We start from the raw sequence: 21,424 nt of genomic DNA on the forward strand, positions 1-21,424 counted from the left end.
CAGAATTTCACTCTGGGCTCCAACGTACATTTATTTTGTATTTGGATGATTCATTTAACTCTTCTTTTTTGCCTCAATCTCCCAATCTGGAAATGAGGTCACTTACACCCCCTTTGTGAAAAAGCAGTCTGGCAGTCTCTGGTTCTAGGCACTGAGAAAGGAGCCAAAAGCCAATGTGAGCCCCAAAAGAACGGGGTCCTGGCATGTCCTGTTACATCCCTGCTGATCTGTGTGTCACAAACACACCGGGGTAGGTCTGGGCTCCCTGAAAGACCACAAACGCCTGAGAGACAAGATCACTTCTGTCTCTTTCTTACTTCCTTTCCTATACCACTTGCTGCAAAAGTGGACCTCAGCCACAGAGAGTGCCCAATACCCAACATGCCCATCTGCTTCTTCTAACGATTAAAATGGACAGGAAATGATGCCAATCTCCAGGTTTGAAAAATGCTTCACAGATTGAAAGCTAAAGCACGCTCAACTTGGTCCTCACATTTGCTCTGTGAGGGCCCTGTCCTCCCTTTCTAGATGAAGAAACTGATGTTCAGAGAAGTTAAACGATTTACCTGCAGGCAACATAACCAAGACTTGTACCTAGCTGCTTTTATTCCACACCCACTGCTCATGCTCCCAAGCTGCCTTGGGCCAGAGCCTGCTTCACATTTAGCAGACTAAGGATTCTTTCTCTAGTGCCATTTTGGTCAAGGTTAAATAAATATGGTTTTCTTCAATGCGGACAGTAAATTGATAATGAGATGATTTGTAACAAGTGATTAAACGGCCATCACTTGGGAATCTCCTCCCTCTCGCCCTCCTATGTTTCAGAAGTGGAAAGGTGCCGGGTGAAGGTGGGAGCGATGTCACTTCCCTTGGAGAGGAAGAAGCCTCAGCCCTCCCCCTCGCCACCCAGGCATTCCGCAAACAGATGTCCGAGAGGATCCCTCTTCCTACCACCCCGTTACTCCGAAGGGATGATAACAGCTATTGGGGGGTTAAAAAGAGGCAGTGAACCCCCAGTTAATGAGCAGGAATTCAGCAGGCAGTGTAAGATAAATGGAGCTCTCTCTGCTTCTGCTAGAGTCAGCATGAACTGCGGCCCTGCGGCTTGTTTGTGGCAAATGGAGTGCACGAAATATCAAAGGGCAGTGATCCAGAAGAAGACCGACTTTGACAAATTTTAAATTGGCCAGAAAGAAAACCAGCAAAAAAGAAAAAAAAAAGAGAGAGAGAGAGAAAATTATGCAATTTGCTGTGTCCTGCAATTGTGGCATTGCTGCCTTTGTACAGAATTAGTGGCACAAACAGCAGCAACGATCGCCGGATGCTGGGAGCAATTATGCGCCATCTAAGTGAGATGCTTATCGGTGGCTGAAGCTTTTAGCGCTTTCTCTGTGTGCAGTTGTGAGGAACTTGCTCTTGAGCTGCAGTTACTTTAATTAAAGTGTATGGGGTTGGTCAGAAGTAATTATCCTGTTGCAGAAGAAAGAGGGGAAAAACCCACCTCAATAACTCTGGGTGGCAATAGATTTGAGAGACAACTTTGCCGATTTCTTGTTGTATGTGTGCATTTCCCATAAAAGGACCAGGCTGCGGTGGGTTAGTTATTGGTGGCTGTTGCCTAATGGCAAACAATGGGACACAAACAGTGTTTACTGTCACTGTGTAGGGCAAGCAACCTGGCTCAAGACTGCAAACCCCAGGATGTGCCAACTGTAGACTGGAAGCAAACACTCAGAAGTTTCTGCGTCTCTAGATGGTGAGGATATAGAGTCCACCAATGGCACTTCATTAATTAAATTACTATTTGGAACATAAATGAGCTAGCATCTCTCTTTTTTACACTTTCCATTCACTGCGTTTCACTACATTTTAAAGACAATCTCTCTGCTTCTCTGAAAACAAAACAAACCAACAAACAAAAGAAGCTCAAGCAATTATCTTTACTAACACAGCAAGGGGCTTAATGGGAGACCTGGGCAGAAAATCAGTGTTTTAAAAGAATCGGAAACTCATTCAGACTCTGAACTCAACACAGGGCTCCCACGGTGTAGTCCTATGTGCAAATTGCAAGCGCCTTCCAAAAGCTCCAAAAACAAATGAGCAACAGAGCCCTGGCTGGAGGCACGAAGCGAAACGCTCCCAGGGCTACTGCTGCCACAGCCTCTGCTTGGAAGCACGGGGTGCACAATCTTTGTTTCCATTTCTCTAGCTCAGAATGGCCCATAACACCACCGCGGTAGGCTTCCAGCTTTGCTATCCCATGACACTGACTCTTACATCCCTCAGAAACGAGGCAACTTTGCCCAAAGAGACAAGCAGAAGCAGGACATTTAAGTCTAGCATATTCTCTGACTGATTAGCCTGCCCCAAATAGCAGCTTCTAGCTAATCATCCTTTACAAGGATATCCACAAGCCTAGAAAGATGGGCCATTTGAACTATAAGGATCAGAAGAAAAATCGGGGGACTTTTGCTTTTTTAGGGCCCACTTTCCCTCCTATTACACACACTATTTCATTCTACCAGGGTTCTTACCATATAGAGGACAGTAAATAAAGATTATCATGAATTTGATCAAATGCTTCAGTGCCTCCTCCCTGGCCTAGAATGCACTCATTACAAATCAGTTGAATGGCTCATTGATTTGCCAGGAGCACAAGCAGACATACCCAATCGCTCAGCCAAGTGGATGTAGACAGGGTCCAACCGACGCATGGTTTTCACCAGATCCTTTTTGCGGAATTTGATTTCTACGGTCCCTTCTGGCTCCAGAACTGATGCCCTAGATCAAACCGAAAGAAAGAAAACGTAACAAAATAGAAATAGAGGCACTTTAAAGGAAGGAGACCACAGAATGAGGCCAGTTACAATGTGTGGGCCAGGAAATAGCTTCATTATGGTTTTGCCCACCCATGGTTCACGGACGTAATCCCAGGGAGAGAAGCAGGCACCAGAGAAGTATCGCAGTGAGGTATGAGAAAGGCCTGGCAAAAGGCAATTAAAGCATCCTCATTACCACACCAGTCTACTTCCACCTCAAAGGGAGAAGAATATGGATTCCACCACCTACAGCTGATAAGGGCGATAGGAGTCCCATTATTTTCCGCTGGCAGGGGAACAACCTCCAGCCCTTAGGCCGTGCAATGAGAGGTTGATGCCGATAGTCCTACACACAGCTGCCAGCCTGCTGGCAGCACGAGGCCAGGTCAAGCAGTAGGAAAATGTTCTGCCTACTGCTATGGAAATGACAAAGTGAAAGGTCTCAGGTTACATCTAACGATGTTCTATGACCAGGAACTTACCTAAACACCTTTTTTTCTAAACTTTTACATTGAAAAAAAAAAAAAAATTCCAGCTCATGGTTACTATGCATATGGCACTGTTCTAAGAGCTGACATAAAAACGTTCACAACAGTCCTGTGCCCAGTCTACAACCCCTGTGAGGTCAGGTACTATTATCCCCCATCTTACAGATAAGAAAGTGAAGGTACAGCAAGTAAAGAGACTTGTACAAGTCTAACAAGGGACAGAAGTGTTTTTAAAACCACAGTCTTGTTCCAAAATCTGCACAGGAATTGTCTTTGATCTGGTATCAGATCAGGGGCTAGGTTAGCACTTAAAAATAATAAATTCCTAAGCACAGAACTTAAGCCTAATGATTTGACAATAAAACGACTGGGCTCTCCAAAGCAGGTTTTGAAGTACGAGGCTGACATTTTTGGGAAAAGAGGGACACAGGTGTTCTAATAAAAGGACTAGATATAGGAAATGGCTTGGAAGATATCAAGAAAATATGTGAAATTTACCTACTTTGGAAAGGGTTGAAAACAGATTATGAAAGGAAGCTGGATTGGATCTTTTTTACTTAAGGATGTTCAAGTATCACCTTCCAACAAAAACCTGGGATTTTCTCTTGAAGTTCTTTGGGTGCTGCAAACACTGTGTTTTCCAAGCCTCCTGTAATGCCAGAGTAAGACACTGGTCTCTGAGGGAGAAGCTTTGGTTTAGAATCACGGGATGTGGGTGCCGTGCTGGACCTCAGAGACCGCCCAGCCTGTTCCACAGACGAGAAGCAGCCGGGGAGAGTGAGGACTGCTCCCAGTTCCCTCCTAGCCAGTGACAGAGCTGGGTTAATAAGGCCCTAGAAGAGTGATGGGCAACCTTTTGAGCTTGGTGTATCCAACTTTGCCAAAAAACTGAGCGTAACTTGGGTAGTGTGTCACTTTGAGGAAAAAACTAACTCCAAGACTCTAGTTGCAAATGTTTCATCCTCAGGAGCAGCAAATATTTCATCCTCGGCATGCGGCCGCGTGTCATCAGAAATGGCTACGCGTGTCAGTGCTGACACACGTGTCATAGGTTCGCCATCACTGCCCTAGAACCTCACACTAACAATTCAGTTCTTCCACTCCAACTTGCTTTAAGCTCCTTCTGCAACATAGCGGAGGGAGAGAGTGAATAGGCATATCTGAACATCCAATAGGAAGAGAGACTCTCTGAGGTTGGGGTGCCTAGAATAGAAGGCTTTGGGGTAAAAGAATCTAGAGTGGGGTGTCACACTGAGAGAACCTGCCTGCAGCCTCGTTCAGTCTCCTGCCAGCTGACACCATTTGGAAAGTCCTTTTCTTTTGCCCTGGAGTCCTCTGAGAAAGGACAGATGCAAATCAAGTTCTCCCGGTTATGTTCTCCAGGAGGAAACCAGCAGCCAGAGGACGCCTAGAGGCAGTGAATGGAAACAGGAAGGAGGCTACCTGCTTTCCCGGTCGGCATACATCTCCATGTGCCGGGGGTTGATGGTGGGATCGATCACGACCCAGGAGCCGCCCCGAAGCTCGGCATGGGGAGGGATGTAGACCATCACAGGCTGAGAGCACTCCCGTAAGCCGTCCACGATGTAAGCACCAAATTTCAGCACTTGGTCGTACATATCTATGGAGAATGAGACAAATTAGAAATTAAGAAACAATGTTTCTGACACTGATCACATCATTGCACATCTAAAAAATAATATTTAAAAGCACACTGCCTCCACGAGGCAGCCTCTGACAGGCCTGAGGGTTCAGCCACCCCAGGTCCTGTTTGGCTCCCTGAAGACCAGAGAGATTGGTAGTTCCCCCTATATTCAAAAGCACAGAGAAGGACATGGTCTTTCACAAGACTCAGTGTGCACATCCATTTCATACGCTCCCTGAGTTTCTGTTCCAGGTCTCACCACATTAATTCACACTTGCTCTACAAACATTAAGTATTTTTCATGTCAATATGTGATCTTTCTCCCTACATTTTCTAAAGAAAGGAACTATTCAAGCTCTTCTCAATTCTTCTCAGGACACTTAGCATATGATAAGCTCTTAATATGTGCAGCTGATGGAAAAGGAGCCTTCAAAAACGGCACCTTTTATCTCTGTGTCCAGAGTGTCCTGCCCAGTGCCTGGAACACAGTGCTCACCAAGTGCCTGCTGAATGGATGAGCATATACACACTTTGGAAAGAACGCAGTGAGAAAGAAAAACGAATTCTTTAAAGGGTGCATTGTCAGGGTTTCAGTGAGAGGGGAAACATGTAAATGCATGTGTATTTATTGGAAATGTCTCAGAGACACATAAAAAGAGGAGCCACCTCTTCGTTTTGCTAACGAATACACTTTGTAATGTCCCCAAGGCCAAGAGCAGCCTGAAGAAAAGACCCCTGGTACATAAATAAAGTGAGTCCTTGGAAAGTAGGATCCGTTATTTATTTCCCAATAATTTATGAACTTCTTCCCATTTCCTAGTTCACTGAAGTCTAAACATTGCTAAAGCCTGAGGTTTATGATTCCAGATGTTTAATGAGTACTTCAGTGGAACCACAATGGATCCTTTTTAAACACCAAATAACAGGTTCAATGGAGTTCAAACTTTCCTATCAAGGAGACGATCTCAATTTGGAATAAATCAAATCTGGAAATCCAAAACAAAGAAGCGTTTTTCAGGAAGTTAAGAAAGAACCAAATAGGAATTGCTTTCAATGTAGTAACTGGCAAATTAAACTGCCACCTTCTCCAAAGTAAAAATGGCTCTCTATACAAACCCTCAGTGAGCAGAGGTCATTGCAAGGCATATGCCTTCTCCACTGCCCCAACCGGACTGGTCTGTGAAGACTTCAAATTCCCAAACTCCAGAAGTTTCCCCAGAAAAAACTCCCTACTCTGTGAGGAATGTGTATGACCATATCCTCTGTAGGTATGATCAGAGCAAAGACATTTATTCCTTTGGGAGGAAAGCAAAGACAAAAAAATTTACTGCTAATTACACAACTGCTGTATGAAAGGCAGGGAATAAAAGACTTTAAGCATTTTACGCTAATTCTGTGGTTATGAAAATAATTGCTCAGTTCAAATTATTTTAACTAAATTAATTCTTTAGTGGATATTTCAACCAGTGCTACATAATAAAATAATTGTGTAATTAGCGATACATTTTTCAGTGCTGCCAAGAGTACAGTCTCAGAACAAGTAACAGAAAGGAGTGGCCCTCAACGGTATCACACACAGAGAAGAAATGAAAGGCATAAATAAAAAGTAAAACAACAGAAAAATAGCACAAAAAGGTCATCCTATGTGCAAAAGAAAAAACTCAGAAATAAATGAAGGGAAAGTTTCCAGCTTCTTCAATAGTTTCTTAAAGACATACCTACATCAAAATCTGTCTCTGTACTATCTATGATTAATAGACCCAGGTCCCCAAAAGAAAGGGGGGACTTTGAAGTGTACTTCCATGAAGTTAATTTTAAAAAGTTGGCTTCATAGTATGTGCAAATAGTTTGGGATGAAGTTGAGTATGTGTGCATTTTTTATTTCTGTGAAATGGACTGTGGTCTCTCTTTTTCATCATCATAGCTAGTTTAGTGAATACCAAGAAGCATTATTTCATATATATTCACACATAAATTATTCAGTCATCAGAAAATCATCTCATTCTTATATCTAAGTTACAGGTGAGTAACCTGGGGCTTAAATAAGTGGCAGAGATAAGACTTGATCCAAGATCTATTGGGATCTAAAGTCCACATTCTACTACCTCATTCTTAACTCATCATTCTTACTGCAGAGAGGGCACGAGGCTGAGGTAGTCTGCTTTCCAGCATCTGAAACGATGGTGAGTAAAACAGAAACCAGAAGAGACTTGAATAAATGATTCAATATTTCTAAATTTCGCCTGGATTCTTTGAATGGCCAGAAATTGTACTGACGATATGATCAGCTTGTACCAAACAATTAACTTTCAGGCCCCAAGACTGAGTAGAAAAGGGGCATCAAGGTTTATTATAGCTGACAAACTGGGGACTGAAAACAATACCTTCATCTAACCTGGAATACCAACAGACCTGCAATCCAACCATCAAAATACCCACCAAGCAACAAAGGCTATTGAAACATAAACATAAACACACAAACAAACAAACTCTACAAACAACAGGCTCACACTGAATTACCGCTGCCCCAAACCAGACATTTTGAAAGGCAGGTTGAAGCACTTGGCAACAATCTGACACATACTTGTCTGGAACCCATTTTTAAGAGAGCAAAATCAGCGCCAAGAATAGCAAGGGAGGGGCTCTACCCAAGGGTTTAGGCTAGACATCAGTCTAGGGAATTTTAAAGCTATGCATATGCTGACCGTCAATTCTCAGGCCATAAGAAATGCAACTGGGAATGGAAGATACTGATAGGTTCTTCACTGGAGAGGCAGGAGCTGGGAGCTTTCTAAGCATTCTGAGCAAAGAACATCGGCGTGAACGGGATCACACAGCTCTTCCAGTGTGTTCTCAGCACCCAGACACCAACCCTGCCAGGGCCTTCACTGTTACACAGCATGGATAAACCGTGGCCAGGGTGGCAGGGTGTTTCCACAGTGCCCCACACTCTGCAAGCTAGAACAGATCATATTGACTTGGGGGAGATTATCTGTTAGAAGCTGAAGGTAAACATTAGGCATACACAAGCTGCACACACATGCTGTCTCATGAGTTCATTATGGCTGGCTGACACTCTATTTTAACATCCAAGTAATCAGAGACTTTAACATAAGACTTTCATTCCAGTTAAAGTTTTCAATAAATGTTTTTTTATTGTTATTTATAACCTGTCCCAGGAAAAAATAATAAGTATAACATGAAAAGCCAACTGAGAGTGACCCTGTAGCACCAGCAGTGAGGCAGCTTAATATCACTGGGATTTGCATCCTATCAAGCTATTCATGCTGAGGCTGGGACCCTGGTGCTAATTTCTAGTAAATTTCACGCTTGATGTCTCCCTGTTGTGGGTCATTGCCGGTTCGTCTAAATAAACTGCTTCCAAATGGCTCTTCCATCTAAATATTCAGCCAGTTTTTATAATTTAATTTTGCATTATGCTGAATAGCCTTCCGGCCAGATAGAACTCATTGGAAAAAAAGCACCAATACCATCTTGACATGCTTTTATTTATTTATTTATATTTTTACTGCTCGAATTAGACCTCCTAGGCCGACTAGTAAAGAGTCCCCCCCCCCCGCCCCCCCGGCTCCACTAATGTCAATTTTCAGCATAGCAAGAGCTGTCTCTAATCTTTTCCTACTCATTACACACAATTTTGGAGTCATTTTACCCACAGTGCAGTCGGCTCCTAGCTGTGTGTTTGTGTGCACTGAGGGATGGCATAATTGTTTATTTTCCCTCTCTGCATAATCCCCAGCCAGTATTGAAACCAAAACTGCAAACATCTCCCCAAGGGATATGGAATGACTCTCAGCCTAGGTCCCGTTACATGAGATAATATGTAGAAAACATCCTGACCTGTATGTAAATATGAAAGGCTATGTTCTTCCTCCCCTCTCCTACTTTCACACTGATCTCTATCTTCCCCAAAGCTTTTTAGTCTTAAATAATGTGTAAACGGATGCAGCAGCACCAAAATTCAGAAAACAGAGCTGGCCCTGGTCTACAGCAGCCCAATAACTCATTTTTGACCAGAAGTAGGGGGAGGGCAAAAGGGGGAATTATTGTTTAAAGGGTACAGATTTTATGTTGAGGATGATGAAAAAGTTGGGTATATACAGTGGTGATAGTTACCCAACATTGTGAATGTATTTAATGTTACTGGATTGTACACTTACAAATTGTTAAAATCCTATATAATAAAAGCCTAATATGCTAAGTGTCCGACCGTTCAACTAGTCACTATGACGCACACTGACCACCAGGGGGCAGATGCTCCAACCAGTAGGTTAACTTGCTGCTGGGGTCCAGCCAATCGGGAGTGGGTGAGACAGGCCAGACACGCCCTGGACGAATCCATGTACCAGGCTGGTTTCGGCCTGATCCCTGCAGGCCAGGCCAAGGGACCCCACCAGTGCATAAATCCATGCACTGGGCCTCTAGTTATAAAATATTATGTTATGTATATTTTACCACAATAAAGAACTGTAACTCATTTCTGAGCTCTTCTCACAATAACCAACTCCAAAGCAGAGGGGAGGCAGGTGAACAATAACTTCCACAGAAATCTAGATCCTCTATTCTAGGGATATGCTAGCAGATCAGGTCCAGTCCTAGGCTCTAAAAATCAGCCAACTGTGCTATATGAAGTCAGGCAGGTCCCTGTTCCTTTCCCAAATCTGTCATTTTTAGCTAAATGATCTTGGCAAATGTACTTAACCTAAGTCTCAATTTATGTAAATTACAGATAATAATATAACCGACCCCTTAGAGGTGCTTGTGATTATGTAAGATAATGCATGTGAAATGATGAGCACAGTGGAAACTGTGTGAAATGGTGAAAAGAGCTCAATGAATCTTAATTGTTGTTGTTCTTACTGTTACAGGGCTAGCAGCCAATCTAGGCCTGGGACCAAATATGTAGCAGAATTGAAGCTTTTCCTACAAGAGGCACATGGCAAACTTATGATCTCTGAACTCGTTAGACAAAATTGCCAGGATGACTTACTCCTAAGTAAGAGTGAATGTGCAATGCCCCCTGCCCCTCAGAAGAGATGTAACTAAGAAGTAATAGCATTGCATTCTCTCTTAAATCTTAATGTAAGTCTTACAGCCAAAGAATTTGGGATCAAGTGAAATCTGATGCTCAATGAACCTCATATATATAAATGAAAGGGGTTTCAGACCCCTTCCCCCCAAACTTAATATAGCATTGTCCTCTTTTGAACACGGTGGTTTTTTGTTTATACTTTATACATTATGACTTTATCATTCTGCCAAAGACATTTTTCTTTATTCCTTGAGGCAGTGTCTGTTTCTGACTTGTTTTTTATTTGTCTGCAGTAGTTCCTTGCATATAGGAACTCAATAAAAATGTGTAGGATTGACTTATTTAACCTATACTTTCCATGTCTCATGGTATTTCCACTGATTTGTTATCTTGATTTGAAAAAATTTCACCTTGATAGTCTATAAAAGTATGCAAACTTTAATTTGCATTTATAGTCTAAGTCTCTCCTAAGAAAAGTGTAAAATGTGGTAGTTCTCCAGCAAATATGGGCAAAGGGGCGCTTTCCAACTAGAATAACAAAAAATCGTCCTAGTTGTCTACATTTTGCCAGGAAAGCCTGGCCCATCCAGGGCTTTTCCTAGCCAAGCAAGGAAAAGTTGTTAGCATAAGGCTCAAGAATCTCTCTCCACACAGAGCTGGTAATCTCAAAAGGGTAACTTTCCTTGTTTCCTCCCTCAGAGCGAGCGATGCCCCTAACCCAAGGCATTTCGGGTGTCCTTCTGATCACTCTACTTACTCCAGCAGTATCAATTCCTCCCGCCTTCCGTTCCCCTAACCCACCCTACTACACTTCAGAACCCTGAATCCTGTGACCCTCCTCAGCACACAAATCCTCACTTGGAATGTTCTTCTGGCCTTAGCATGGCCATGAGTCTCTGGCCACTGGAGAGAGAGCTCTGCTACTCGAAGAGGCAGAGCATGTTTCCCGTGGTGTTCCCTGAACTGTCTGCAGTGGTTCTGCGCACGCAGGATTCTTAGTAAATGGGGACACTGGCTGCCTAGTCACTAAGCAATTCCCACAGCAGAGAGCCCAGCCTTTATAATAATGGTCTAATAGGCTGGAGCCCAGGCCCAGGGCGGCTGTTGGATAATAATAAAACATATCACAAATTACCACTAAGAACAGCTGCTGGTCTAGACTTTGTTCGTTTTCTTCTGGTAAAGGCTAATTTCCTATCTGTCTTGGTCATTGTAAAGTGTTAAAGAGTAACGTCAACAAAAAGTATGTCCAGAAAAGAGGGATCATATTTTTCCAGGACCATCATTCACCTGTGAAAGCTAATCCATAACAGCAGTCCACCTAGATAACACTAGCAGATTGTTCTGGTATTTTGTATGGAATTGTAAAACATTGAATTTTCCCATTCAGGGTACCACTCAGAAGATATCTCAGAGGATGCACAATCCCCCAAAAGCCTAGGGTGATGGGCTCCCAGGACACTCATAGGCTCTGCCCAATATAAGCCCTCCCCCACGCCCCTGCTGCAGGGTTCAGGGGAACCAGTGAGGCCCCCCAGCCCAGAGCCAGGCACTCACCCTTCATCCCGCCAGAGAAGCCTCTCCAGTTAGCAAAGACCATCAGAGGCAGTCCTTCACGGTTGAAGTCCTTGACAGCCTGATAGGTTTTAAACGCAGAGTCTGGGAACCAAACCTGGCCAGCCTGCTGGATGATCTATTGGGGAAAATGAAAAGAGAAGACACAATTTGAGGGGGAATCTGTCCAAGGTGAATAAGGTTTGATTAAAAATTAAAAATCAAACTAAAAAAACAAACAAACAAAAAAAACCCCACCAGGTTTGTTCATCATAAAGATGGTCTTTGAAGTAGCAAAAAAGATCCTGGATCTCTGACTTTGTTCAACAATTCTCTTTTTGATTGCTGATGACACCTCCCCTCTTTAGTCAAAAGAGAGAAACCTACTGACTGCTTCTAATGGAAGGATGCGCTCTCAGAACCCTTGCTTTCCCAACTCCTCAAAGTGGCCAACTGCACAGAGGCTCCAAGTCCTGCACCTCTGTGCTTAAGTATCCTTTTCTGTGGTTAATAAAGAGACACTCATTGTGACCCTGCTGAATAACCTCCTCCCCGATCTCCTCACGACTCATTTTCTGGACCTTGTCAGGATGTGAAAATGCTATCCATCTTTTAAAAAAGGACAGGCTGTGGTGTTCACAATTTGGCAGACTCCACTATTAATTCTAGCAGTAGCTCTTCCATGAGTGTGTTCAGAGAATCTGGGACCAAAGAGCCTTTGGCATTGTCTCGGCTGCCTTTCTCTAAGACCACGTCCCCAACTATTTCCCAGCATCAACGAGACAACTGCAAAGGCCTATTTAATTTTTCAAGCAGAATTTATCTTGCAGTACATTTAGTGTCATCTTAAGAGCACAAGATGGTCTGAACTCATTCAAGGCTGCTGACAGCCCTTCCCTCTCAAATTGGTGGTTTGCAGTGCTCCCAGCACATCCACAGGCTCTGCAGACGGGCAACACAGCTCCAAGCACAGGCGTACACTGAACTCGGGGTGACCTACCTTGGCTTCAGAATCCAGGTTTGCAGGATCAGCTGGGACACTTAGTTCCACTGTTCGGGTTTCTACGGCAACTACTCCCACAGGTATTCCTCCTAGCCTGATAAAAAATGAGCCACATAAGAGCCTAATGTGAGTCAACATCACAGCTAGTCATTTATTTTCCAATCCCACCTCAAAACATTGGGGTAAAAACTAGTGATACAGAGAGCGAGGGGAAGTCAGACTCTTCTAGGAGTAAGAGACTCTGGATTTGGTGAATATGGCAAATTTTTGTAAATACGATGGAAAACTAACCTCAGAATCACTCCGATTCTCCACCACAGGATCAATTCAAACAGAGGGTTGCACAAGGGAAGCCTCTAGCATTCAGACTCAGCAGCCTAGCTTGTGTGCAAGCATGTGCATTCACACACATCTGTCTCTGTGGTTGCCCAATGGAACTTCTCAGTTCACCATAAAGTATCTCTTTGATGAAAATGGAGGGAAATGGTCCAAAAGGTAGTAAGAAGCTAGAACTCTCACCAACTGTTTTAACAAATGATGGCATTGCTGAAACAGTGCTGTAGTTCCTATGGCGTACTAATAGTGTGGTTCTAGATAGGATCTGAGGGTAGGTCTCACCACTAGGCATGTGGATAGGGAGTGTGTAAGTATGTTATGGGGATGAAGAAAAATGTGTCAAGTGTAGGCAGGTGGTTAAACAATTTAACTTTCTTCTTCATTAGAAAAAAGCAATGGGACAGAGAAAACTTTCTATAGTAATCTTGGTGAAACAAATGATTAGTATTGGAAGTATATATTTTAAAATTAAACTACGTTAATGTTAAGAACTGCCCAGGAGCTCAAAGCCTCCACATCTATACTCCATGATATCTTCCCAACTTGGACCTCATAAAGAAAGTAGAAATCGAGAAGGGGAGTTGGGGGGGGGGGGCGGGGGGGATAGAAAAAGAGACTGCAAGGTACAGGGCGAGTCCTTACTCAGAAATGTAATTTAATCTTCACTCTCATAGCTGCATTCCTTGGGGTTGGGACTGGGATGGGTTATAGTCTCTCATTCCCCCACAGCATCTTCATAACAAACTTTTCCATGAAAGATGGTCTTTGGTTGTTACACTGGCTACTGGAAATGGATTCTTGTCATCACAAGAGGCCTGGCAGGGGCCTGAGTAGGGACCACCCACCCCCTTGTCACTTGCCTGCACTGAATCAGAATCAAAAGCCCTCTAGACAACCAGACAATGAGCAGGAGGTACACAGGAGGGTTCAGAAATATTTCTGTTCACAATGATTAACAATCCAACTGGAAACTTGTAATTGCAAAAGCCACCCTAAATCGGTAACTTATAACTTATATATTAGGGCCCATGTGACCTAATAAAGAACATCTTTATCCGAGTATTACAGTTATTTATTGAACTTGAAAACAGCTCAGAACAACTTCTGTTTTCTATTATACTTCATATAAATTTTATCAGGCTAGCACATGAAGATGCTACATCTTGTTTTATAGTGTGTCCCTGGACAAGGTGCCATGGAATAATAAAAGACAATTTACAGCCAATAGCACACATATTCCAAACATACATACCAAAGATGAGTTTTGGCAGCACTTACAGTAACAATCCCAGAAGAATACATTTATATTTATTTCTCGAAATGCCATTGCTTTTGAAAGAAGCTAGCTCCATTTGTGTTTTATATACTTGTGAGCATGTGTATGTGTTTGGAGCAAGAAGCCCAGAACTCATCAGATGGAAAGAAAGGGAGAAGTCAGAGTGAGTGTCACAATAAACAATGGCAGAGCTGGCCAAAGCCACACTTGACTGATCTTGCTCGCAGACAATCCCTATTCTTCCAATCATAAGTGTAAAGCATTATTCTCTTGTTTCCCATGGGAGAATCTTAAAGATCTTAACAAAGGTTTGGCTTTTGGAGGGTTAAAAATCTGTCAGGTTTTTTTACAGATAAGAAAACTGAAGCAGAATAGGTAAGAGGAACATTTTCAGAAAAGATGGTCTGAATGTGGTGGGAGGACTCTCTATAGCAAACTGATAGGTCCTGGGTAGAAGGGCTCTCTCTCTCTCTCTCTCTCTCTCTCTCTCTCTCTCTAGTGCACCCCCCACCTCCATCTCCCCAGAGAGAGTTTCACCAGGCACAAAGAATTCTCACTGGGACCCAGAAGCCTGGGGTCAGGTGGAAGACCCGACACGTGGCGAGAGGAAAACGGGAGCCAGTCCCTGGGGTTTGTCGGGGCTGACTCCTGGCCTGCCTCTTATTCTTGCCACAGTGGAAGATCCTGTCTGTGGGATTTGCCATCTGATGGCTCCTTGTCACTGGCAGCACGAGCCACACTGACCTGCTGTACTGAGAGAACCACGAAGCCTAGAATTATTTTCAAGGCTAGAATCTAAATCTCAACCCAATGTGGCATGTTTGAGAATCTTGAGCAGGTGCCACTTTTCACCAAGATAAGAAAAACTGATGGCCCCCGAGAGGAAGGTGAGCTCCAGATGTGGGTCCCGAGGGCAGCATGTCTCTGCAGTACAGAATGAGATTAAGATCAGCCGTGGCAGGCGCTCGTTATGGCGAGCACTACAGATTATTTCATGCGGAGCTTGCTGTTGAGTGAAGCACTTCTTAGAGTGGGTATTAAAATCTAATAGAAACTTGAAGTTCCCACTTGAAAAATATAGGTATCCCAGCTTATTTGACTCACTCCTGTTTCAGGTAAACTCTTTTTTGGGGGGTAATTCAAATCTGACGATAAACCAATATAGTGCCACCAACTTGTTACTTAAATAAGCTCGATGACATGAAGGAACTTCTTTCAAGTTACAGAGAGAAGTAGGTGAGACTGAGTTACTTGTCACCTACTTCTGAAAGAAAATCGACTTTGGGAAGTGGGGTGGTCATAGGTGGGCTGTGGCTATTTACAGCCCCCAAACAGCGTTTCTCTCAGCATTATAACGAGGAAATACTGTCGGAACTAGACTTTAGATCAAACGCGTCACTGGAGACACACACTGAATGACTGCTGGGAACCGGTCCTCCAGTTATGCTGCCTCTGGAACGCCCATGACCCAATATTCTTAGAAAGTTCAGACACAGAGAGCATTATTGGTAAGAACCTGCTTCCTTTCTTGTTTTCAGTTGGGAGGAAGAGTTTCCAGAACAAAGGAGCTCTTACCTGGCTCTGCCAACCACCACGGTCTGTGCCCATGGCTGCATAATCTCTGAGAAAGACCCACAGTCAAAAAACCCGCTCAACCACTGGCCTTTCTGGGCTACGGAGGACAAGAAAGAAAACAAATCAATTCACTGGAAATGCACTGGAATTAGCAAACTTAATGTTAGATTTGGGGGAGTATTTGGGGCGTTTGTTGTGTTTTTAACCGTATTATAATAGATGGAAGCATTAGGCAGCTAAATGTTCATCTGCCTTCAGACATCATCTCCTAGTTCATTTGCTAGACTGCATAAATAGATTCATTTATCAGCAAAAGCATCATTTATTGTTAAACGATGGGGTTCAGCTAGCAGAGAGAGTTTGCATTGCTTTTAAATAAATAACTTGGCTTTTTTCAAAACATCACAAACATTTGTCAAAAGGCAGCCAAGTCGTTAAAGATGTTTTCAAAATGTCTATTTCTATTTTAAAGCCTAGCTTACAATTTTGTTTGATTTCAATGATTTTCCTTTAATGGAAAGCTGAAGACCACCAAATGGTATTAATGTTCAAATGAGGACCCAAATTTGGGGTTAAAGAAAAGGGACTCAACTTTTCTGCTACAAAAGCAACAAAATATATTTCCTCTTTATTTACAGCTGACCAAGTATAATCTCTCCACAAGAAAGGGCCATGCCTACATAATAGACAGATAGCAAAAATATAATGGTTAAGATGCATATACTTAATGTCATTAACCTCCCTTGCAAATACAATTTCCTTCACTGGCAGCACACTTAACTTTCAACACCTTAGTTTAAGAAAAAAATAACAACATAAAAAAACACCCTTTTGTTCCACAGGTATCTGTGTTTGACCAGGGCCCCATAAAAGCTTCTGCAAATAACGGTTTCCTAGCGAGCCCTCTCAGCTCATGGCTTCTCAGTGATTCTTCTAATTTGAACATGGCCCTCCGCCCCCTAAAAACCCAAGTCCAAAACCAATTAAAAGTGGAGATCCGAGCAAGCTAACCTCTGCTGACTTAAACAGGATGGAGAGTGTTTTATCAAGACTAAACTTGTAATTATTGTGTTCTACATTCCTTGCCTCTATGGCCCCAGTGTAAAATGTGATCATCCATTTCAAAATTATCTCTCTATCGTGAGCCCAAAGCCGATCGTTTAGATTCTGGTCTCGTGTTGGGCGTCAGTTTGAAGAATATCACAGCACTATCTTCTCTAATAAATGACTTTAACTTTTCACCTAGAAGATATCTGCTTTAACTTATCACAGGGAATCATCTGCTTTCTTTAACGTTTCCACTAAATTAAAATCTGAAGTCACTCGATTTGGGAGCCAGTGTTAGCTGCACATAGACAGCAGGATGAATTACTAGGGAGTCCATGAAAAAATATTATCCAAAACCCAGAAAACTTAGTCTATCACAAATTCCATTTTATTCTGTAGATCTCATTAATAATGGCCAAGATAATGCCCCACTCTCCCCCCCACACCTCGCACCTGTTCACCCCATGAAAGAGAGCACAATTTTTGATGACGGTTCTAAACCAAATTTCTGAATGCATCAGGATATTGTAATTTTAACTTCATCTGCTTGCGTCATTTTTTGATTCGTACTTCAATAATAATAATTTAGAATTACAAAATTCATTTCAAAATGGAAATGTTTTATTTTTTAAAAACCTTCCTGCCTTATATATCAACTGGGGGCTATGGCTATTATGAAGGGGGGGCTTTACTGCCCTCAGAGAGCAGGTCATGTTCAGTTCAAACGTAGAACTTAGAAGCCAGCTCCCATAGCTCCCGATGATTCCTAGGGGAACATTCACTGAATCTTGTTCTGAATTTTCTCAGAAAAGTCCTGGATTTTATCTCAGGTTCATAGTGCTTACCATAAAAATGGTATAAAAAATGAGAGGTAGAGAAATTACAATGGTGATTTTTCTGGCTACGTAAGAAAAACTATTTAGTCTCATTAAGATTAATAAGAAAAGGTACTGAAGACAACAGGTAAAATTTTAAATTAAAATCAAACTTCCTTTGGTGATTTTTCTACACTATCTATAATTAGGCTTCAGATTTAGCCCCAGCTCCTAAGTAATAGCTGTGTGACCCTGGGCAAATCATTTAACTTCTCTGAGCTCCTAAAACGATGATCTCTTTGTAGCTGTAAGAGGCAGCAAGTCCAAATAAGATTATGTATATAAAGTGCTTTATTATCCCACCTGGCTTAGAGTGGGTGCCCACAAAGGTTGATTAAGTCTTCCTTATGAAGACCTCTTTCTCTTTCAACAAAATCACAATAACTCAAATTTAATTATCCCTTTAAGATATAGCCTTTCTTTGCTATAGTTGCAATAAACATACAAAAAAGAACAAACACTTTCGTAAACAACTTGAAACAAGAGATTCTAAGTGGAGCAGGGGGACTTGGGGCTTCACAGAAGAACTTCCTAATGAATATGGTTTGTGAAACAGCCAAATGGACTGACAAAAGAAAACACACATTTGCCTTGCCTGGAGTTACCTTTGTTTGTTTCTTCCTTTGTTTCTGTTTGGAAAGTTAAGATAAAATCAGCCTCAAGACAGAAGGCTATATTAGATAAACATGGACGAAGAGCTTGCTCTTGTTCTATATATTGGTAAAATTAAAAGTTCTGGACAATCTCTTCATGAATAAATGATCTTACATTAATAACTAAAGCAAGTGCCAACACTATTACCAATATCGTAAGAAATGAAGGGTGCATGCCGGGTGGGCTCAGCAGTAGCTCACTGAGAAAGGTATAGCCACACTTGACAAGGAGGGGTCCCAAAGGTCTTTCTAACACGATCCGATTAATCTGTTTATAGAAACTAAATGGCCAAAGATTCTGGTCCTGTAGGTCTATGACTTTATGGCTTATATTTAACTGCTTTAAAAGTCCTTGAGCCCATTAAATAGTAAGTGCTGTAACAGCAGAAGAAACAGAAGAAATGTTATTAGCGATTACACTGCTTATGACTCAGTGGCTGATTTGCAAATCTCATCTCATTTTTCATTTGTTCTTAAAGAATTTTCCACCTTTTTCTTCAGATTTTTCTTACTTCCAGGTTGTTGTCACGTGCTATTGTGCAGAGACTGGTCTGTGGTTGGGAAGAAAAACCCTGAAAGCTGGAGGGCCAGGGACCACAGAATCCTTAAACATATACATACTTGGGTGAGGACGGCCTGCTAGCATCCATCGAGGATCATATGGGGCCTTTGTGGGGACAAACTCGATGATTCTATCTATAGGATCCTTGGAGTTCAGGATAGGAACGGAACTGTTCACACTCTGAAAGGAGATTGGGAGGGAAAGAGCCAGCAGTCATTAAAGTCAATCCTATACTCCAGCGTGGCAACCGTCATTACAAAGACAACAGGGCCCTCATGTGGAGTTACCCCCATGAGCCCCAATCAGCAGCTAGAAGCATTCCAATGGCATGTCAGGCCCTGAGGAACAGGTGCAGGTCTCAAGTCCCATGTAGGACTCTGGCCCAAAGTGGTGCCTTCTGACCGACTGCAGTGTGCCCAGACTTTCTGGGAAGCTTCCCAGAGGGAGGGGTGGGTATCACAAAGGAGAAAACCCACAGTGAGGAGAAAGCCTTAATATGCTGGGATCTGAGCCCAGGTAGGCCATGGACACTCCTGTGGCTAGAAAACATCAGAAAGGGGCCTAACCAATGAAATCTGAAGATTTGGTTTAATCCTCCCCAGAGGATATTTTTTCCATTGACCTTTTAGAGAGAGTGGAAGGGAGGGGTGGGGTAAAGATAGATAGATAGATAGAGAGAGAGAGAGAGAGAGAGAGAACACATCAATGTGAGAGAGTCACATCAACTGGTTGCCTCCCACACCCATCCCAACTGGGGCTGGGCATCAAACCTGCAACCCAGGTACATGCCCTTGACTGGGAATTGAACCCATGACCCTTTGGTGCACGGGCTGACACTCCAACCACTTGGCAACACTGGCCAGGGCCCAAAGGCATTTTAAAGGTAGAAGGCAAAAGATGGCTCTAAGAAAAAAAGAAGTCAACAGCTTTCCGAGGAACATTTCATGAAAGATTCCTGACTGTGAGGAGATCTCAAGTGCAGAGGCAGCAGCTGTGGCGGAAAGGCCGGGCTCTGCAGGCTCACCTTAGGCATGTACGACAGCCAGTGCAGGACAGTGAAGACCCCCTCAAAGTCATCACAAACGGTGCTGTGGGTCACCCCATTGTTGTGCATGATCTGGATGCCACCGAGCTGGTTATTGGAGGTATATACTTCCCGCCCGAGGACCTAGAGCAAGAGAAAAGACATTGGTCTTGACAGAAATAAAGGCCAAGTCTATTTTGTAATTCTCACTAAAAAGGGTTCTTTTCTCCCCAAGACAGAGATTCCAGCTTCCGTGGTTTGTTTGAAGGGACTTTCTGGACCTTTGTCCTAAAAAGAAAACTTAGAAAACAAAAAAGGATTAAAAAAAAAAAAATGAGCAAGCCTCTCCCTCTCTTTCTCCTAACTGCCAAAGATATGCACAGCATACTTCACACTGAGCTGAAACCACAGCGGTGGGTGAGGCTGGGACCCCGAGACAGAGCTACCTCAGCATCTGCAGGCTGCAGAGTTACTGTGCATGTACATGAAACAGGCAATGTGCACGTCTTCTGACAATCGTCAGTCACAAGTCTCAGTTAAAGAAGTGCTGTGAGGTTTAGACGACACCCCCCCCCCCTTTTTTTTAAAGGGTTACTTTCCCCCTTGTATTTGATTTTTAAAGCTGGTCTCGATACATAAGCCCTAAGGCTGGCAAAATCCCGAAGCATCTCATGATACAGACATGAACCCTCGAGTCTACAGTCCTTTGTGTGCTGGGTGCAGGGCAGTGATTTATACCAAGCCCGCCTCTCTCCCTCTGTCCTTCCCTCCCAAGGTTCCTGGGAAGTCGAAGCTTCAAACCGGGGGTATCCCTAGAGTTAACCCTTGTGAGGTGGAAGGCAGGCACCTGCAATTGGAAACTACAAAGTTTCCGTTAAAGAAGAAAAAGGGAAGAAAACATATTCCTGAACTTGGAAATTGTAGGGTTTATTTTTCTCTTGAAGATTGGTTAGTAATTTCTTTCAGGGAGGGAGGTTTTCTGACCCAGCAGATGGAAGCCGGGCAGCCCGATCACCGGCTATCGCAACTGCTGAGTGTTAGTAATTGCCAGTCATCTAGGGTAGCCCTGGAGAGCTCTAAACAGTTGTGGAGTGCTTACTGTATTTTACTTCTTCTTTTCCCTCTCCTCTCCTCCTTTAGAAAATAACCACAACACAACATTTCTTCCTTACTAACTTTTACTCATTTCCAGCCTCTGGGGAGAACCTAGTAAATGAAAGACCAGCAGGTTCCATATATGCCCATTGTGCCCCTTCTGGTTAGGAGCTCCGAGAGGTTCCCCGCCTGCTGGGTCAGCCCCTACATTAAGATCCTCCAAAGGCTGAGGAAGTTGGTGACCAAGTAATCACCTCAGTGTGACCCTGCTGGCCTTGGTTCCATTTAACTTCAGCAAGGAAGGGCGGAAGAGACTCTCCTGAAAAGCATACGGAAAGCAAAATTGCTCTCAGATCGCTGCTTCCCTTGATGAGGAAGTGCCGAGAACAAGCCTTTGCAGGCAGCCCTGAGCTGAGCAA

General features: G+C 43.1%; 1 protein-coding gene across 9 annotated transcripts in view; it reads right to left on the reverse strand.

Moving 5' to 3' along the window:
* Positions 1 to 21,424, reverse strand: part of ACACA (acetyl-CoA carboxylase alpha) — a 247,263-nt gene that overhangs the window by 19,622 nt on the left and 206,217 nt on the right. For all 9 annotated transcript variants that reach the window (XM_079797353.1, XM_079797348.1, XM_079797349.1 and 6 more), the window contains 7 exons: positions 19,911 to 20,054; positions 18,946 to 19,066; positions 15,750 to 15,846; positions 12,560 to 12,656; positions 11,563 to 11,698; positions 4,751 to 4,928; positions 2,669 to 2,781 (listed from right to left, as the gene is read on the reverse strand). In XM_079797353.1, the coding sequence (XP_079653479.1) occupies positions 2,669 to 2,781; positions 4,751 to 4,928; positions 11,563 to 11,698; positions 12,560 to 12,656; positions 15,750 to 15,846; positions 18,946 to 19,066; positions 19,911 to 20,054 (886 nt within the window). The remainder of the gene's footprint in view (positions 1 to 2,668; positions 2,782 to 4,750; positions 4,929 to 11,562; positions 11,699 to 12,559; positions 12,657 to 15,749; positions 15,847 to 18,945; positions 19,067 to 19,910; positions 20,055 to 21,424) is intronic.

The sequence above is a fragment of the Cnephaeus nilssonii genome (genome assembly GCF_951640355.1).
Source record: "Cnephaeus nilssonii genome assembly, chromosome: 19".
In the NCBI taxonomy this organism is placed as follows: domain Eukaryota; kingdom Metazoa; phylum Chordata; class Mammalia; order Chiroptera; family Vespertilionidae; genus Cnephaeus; species Cnephaeus nilssonii.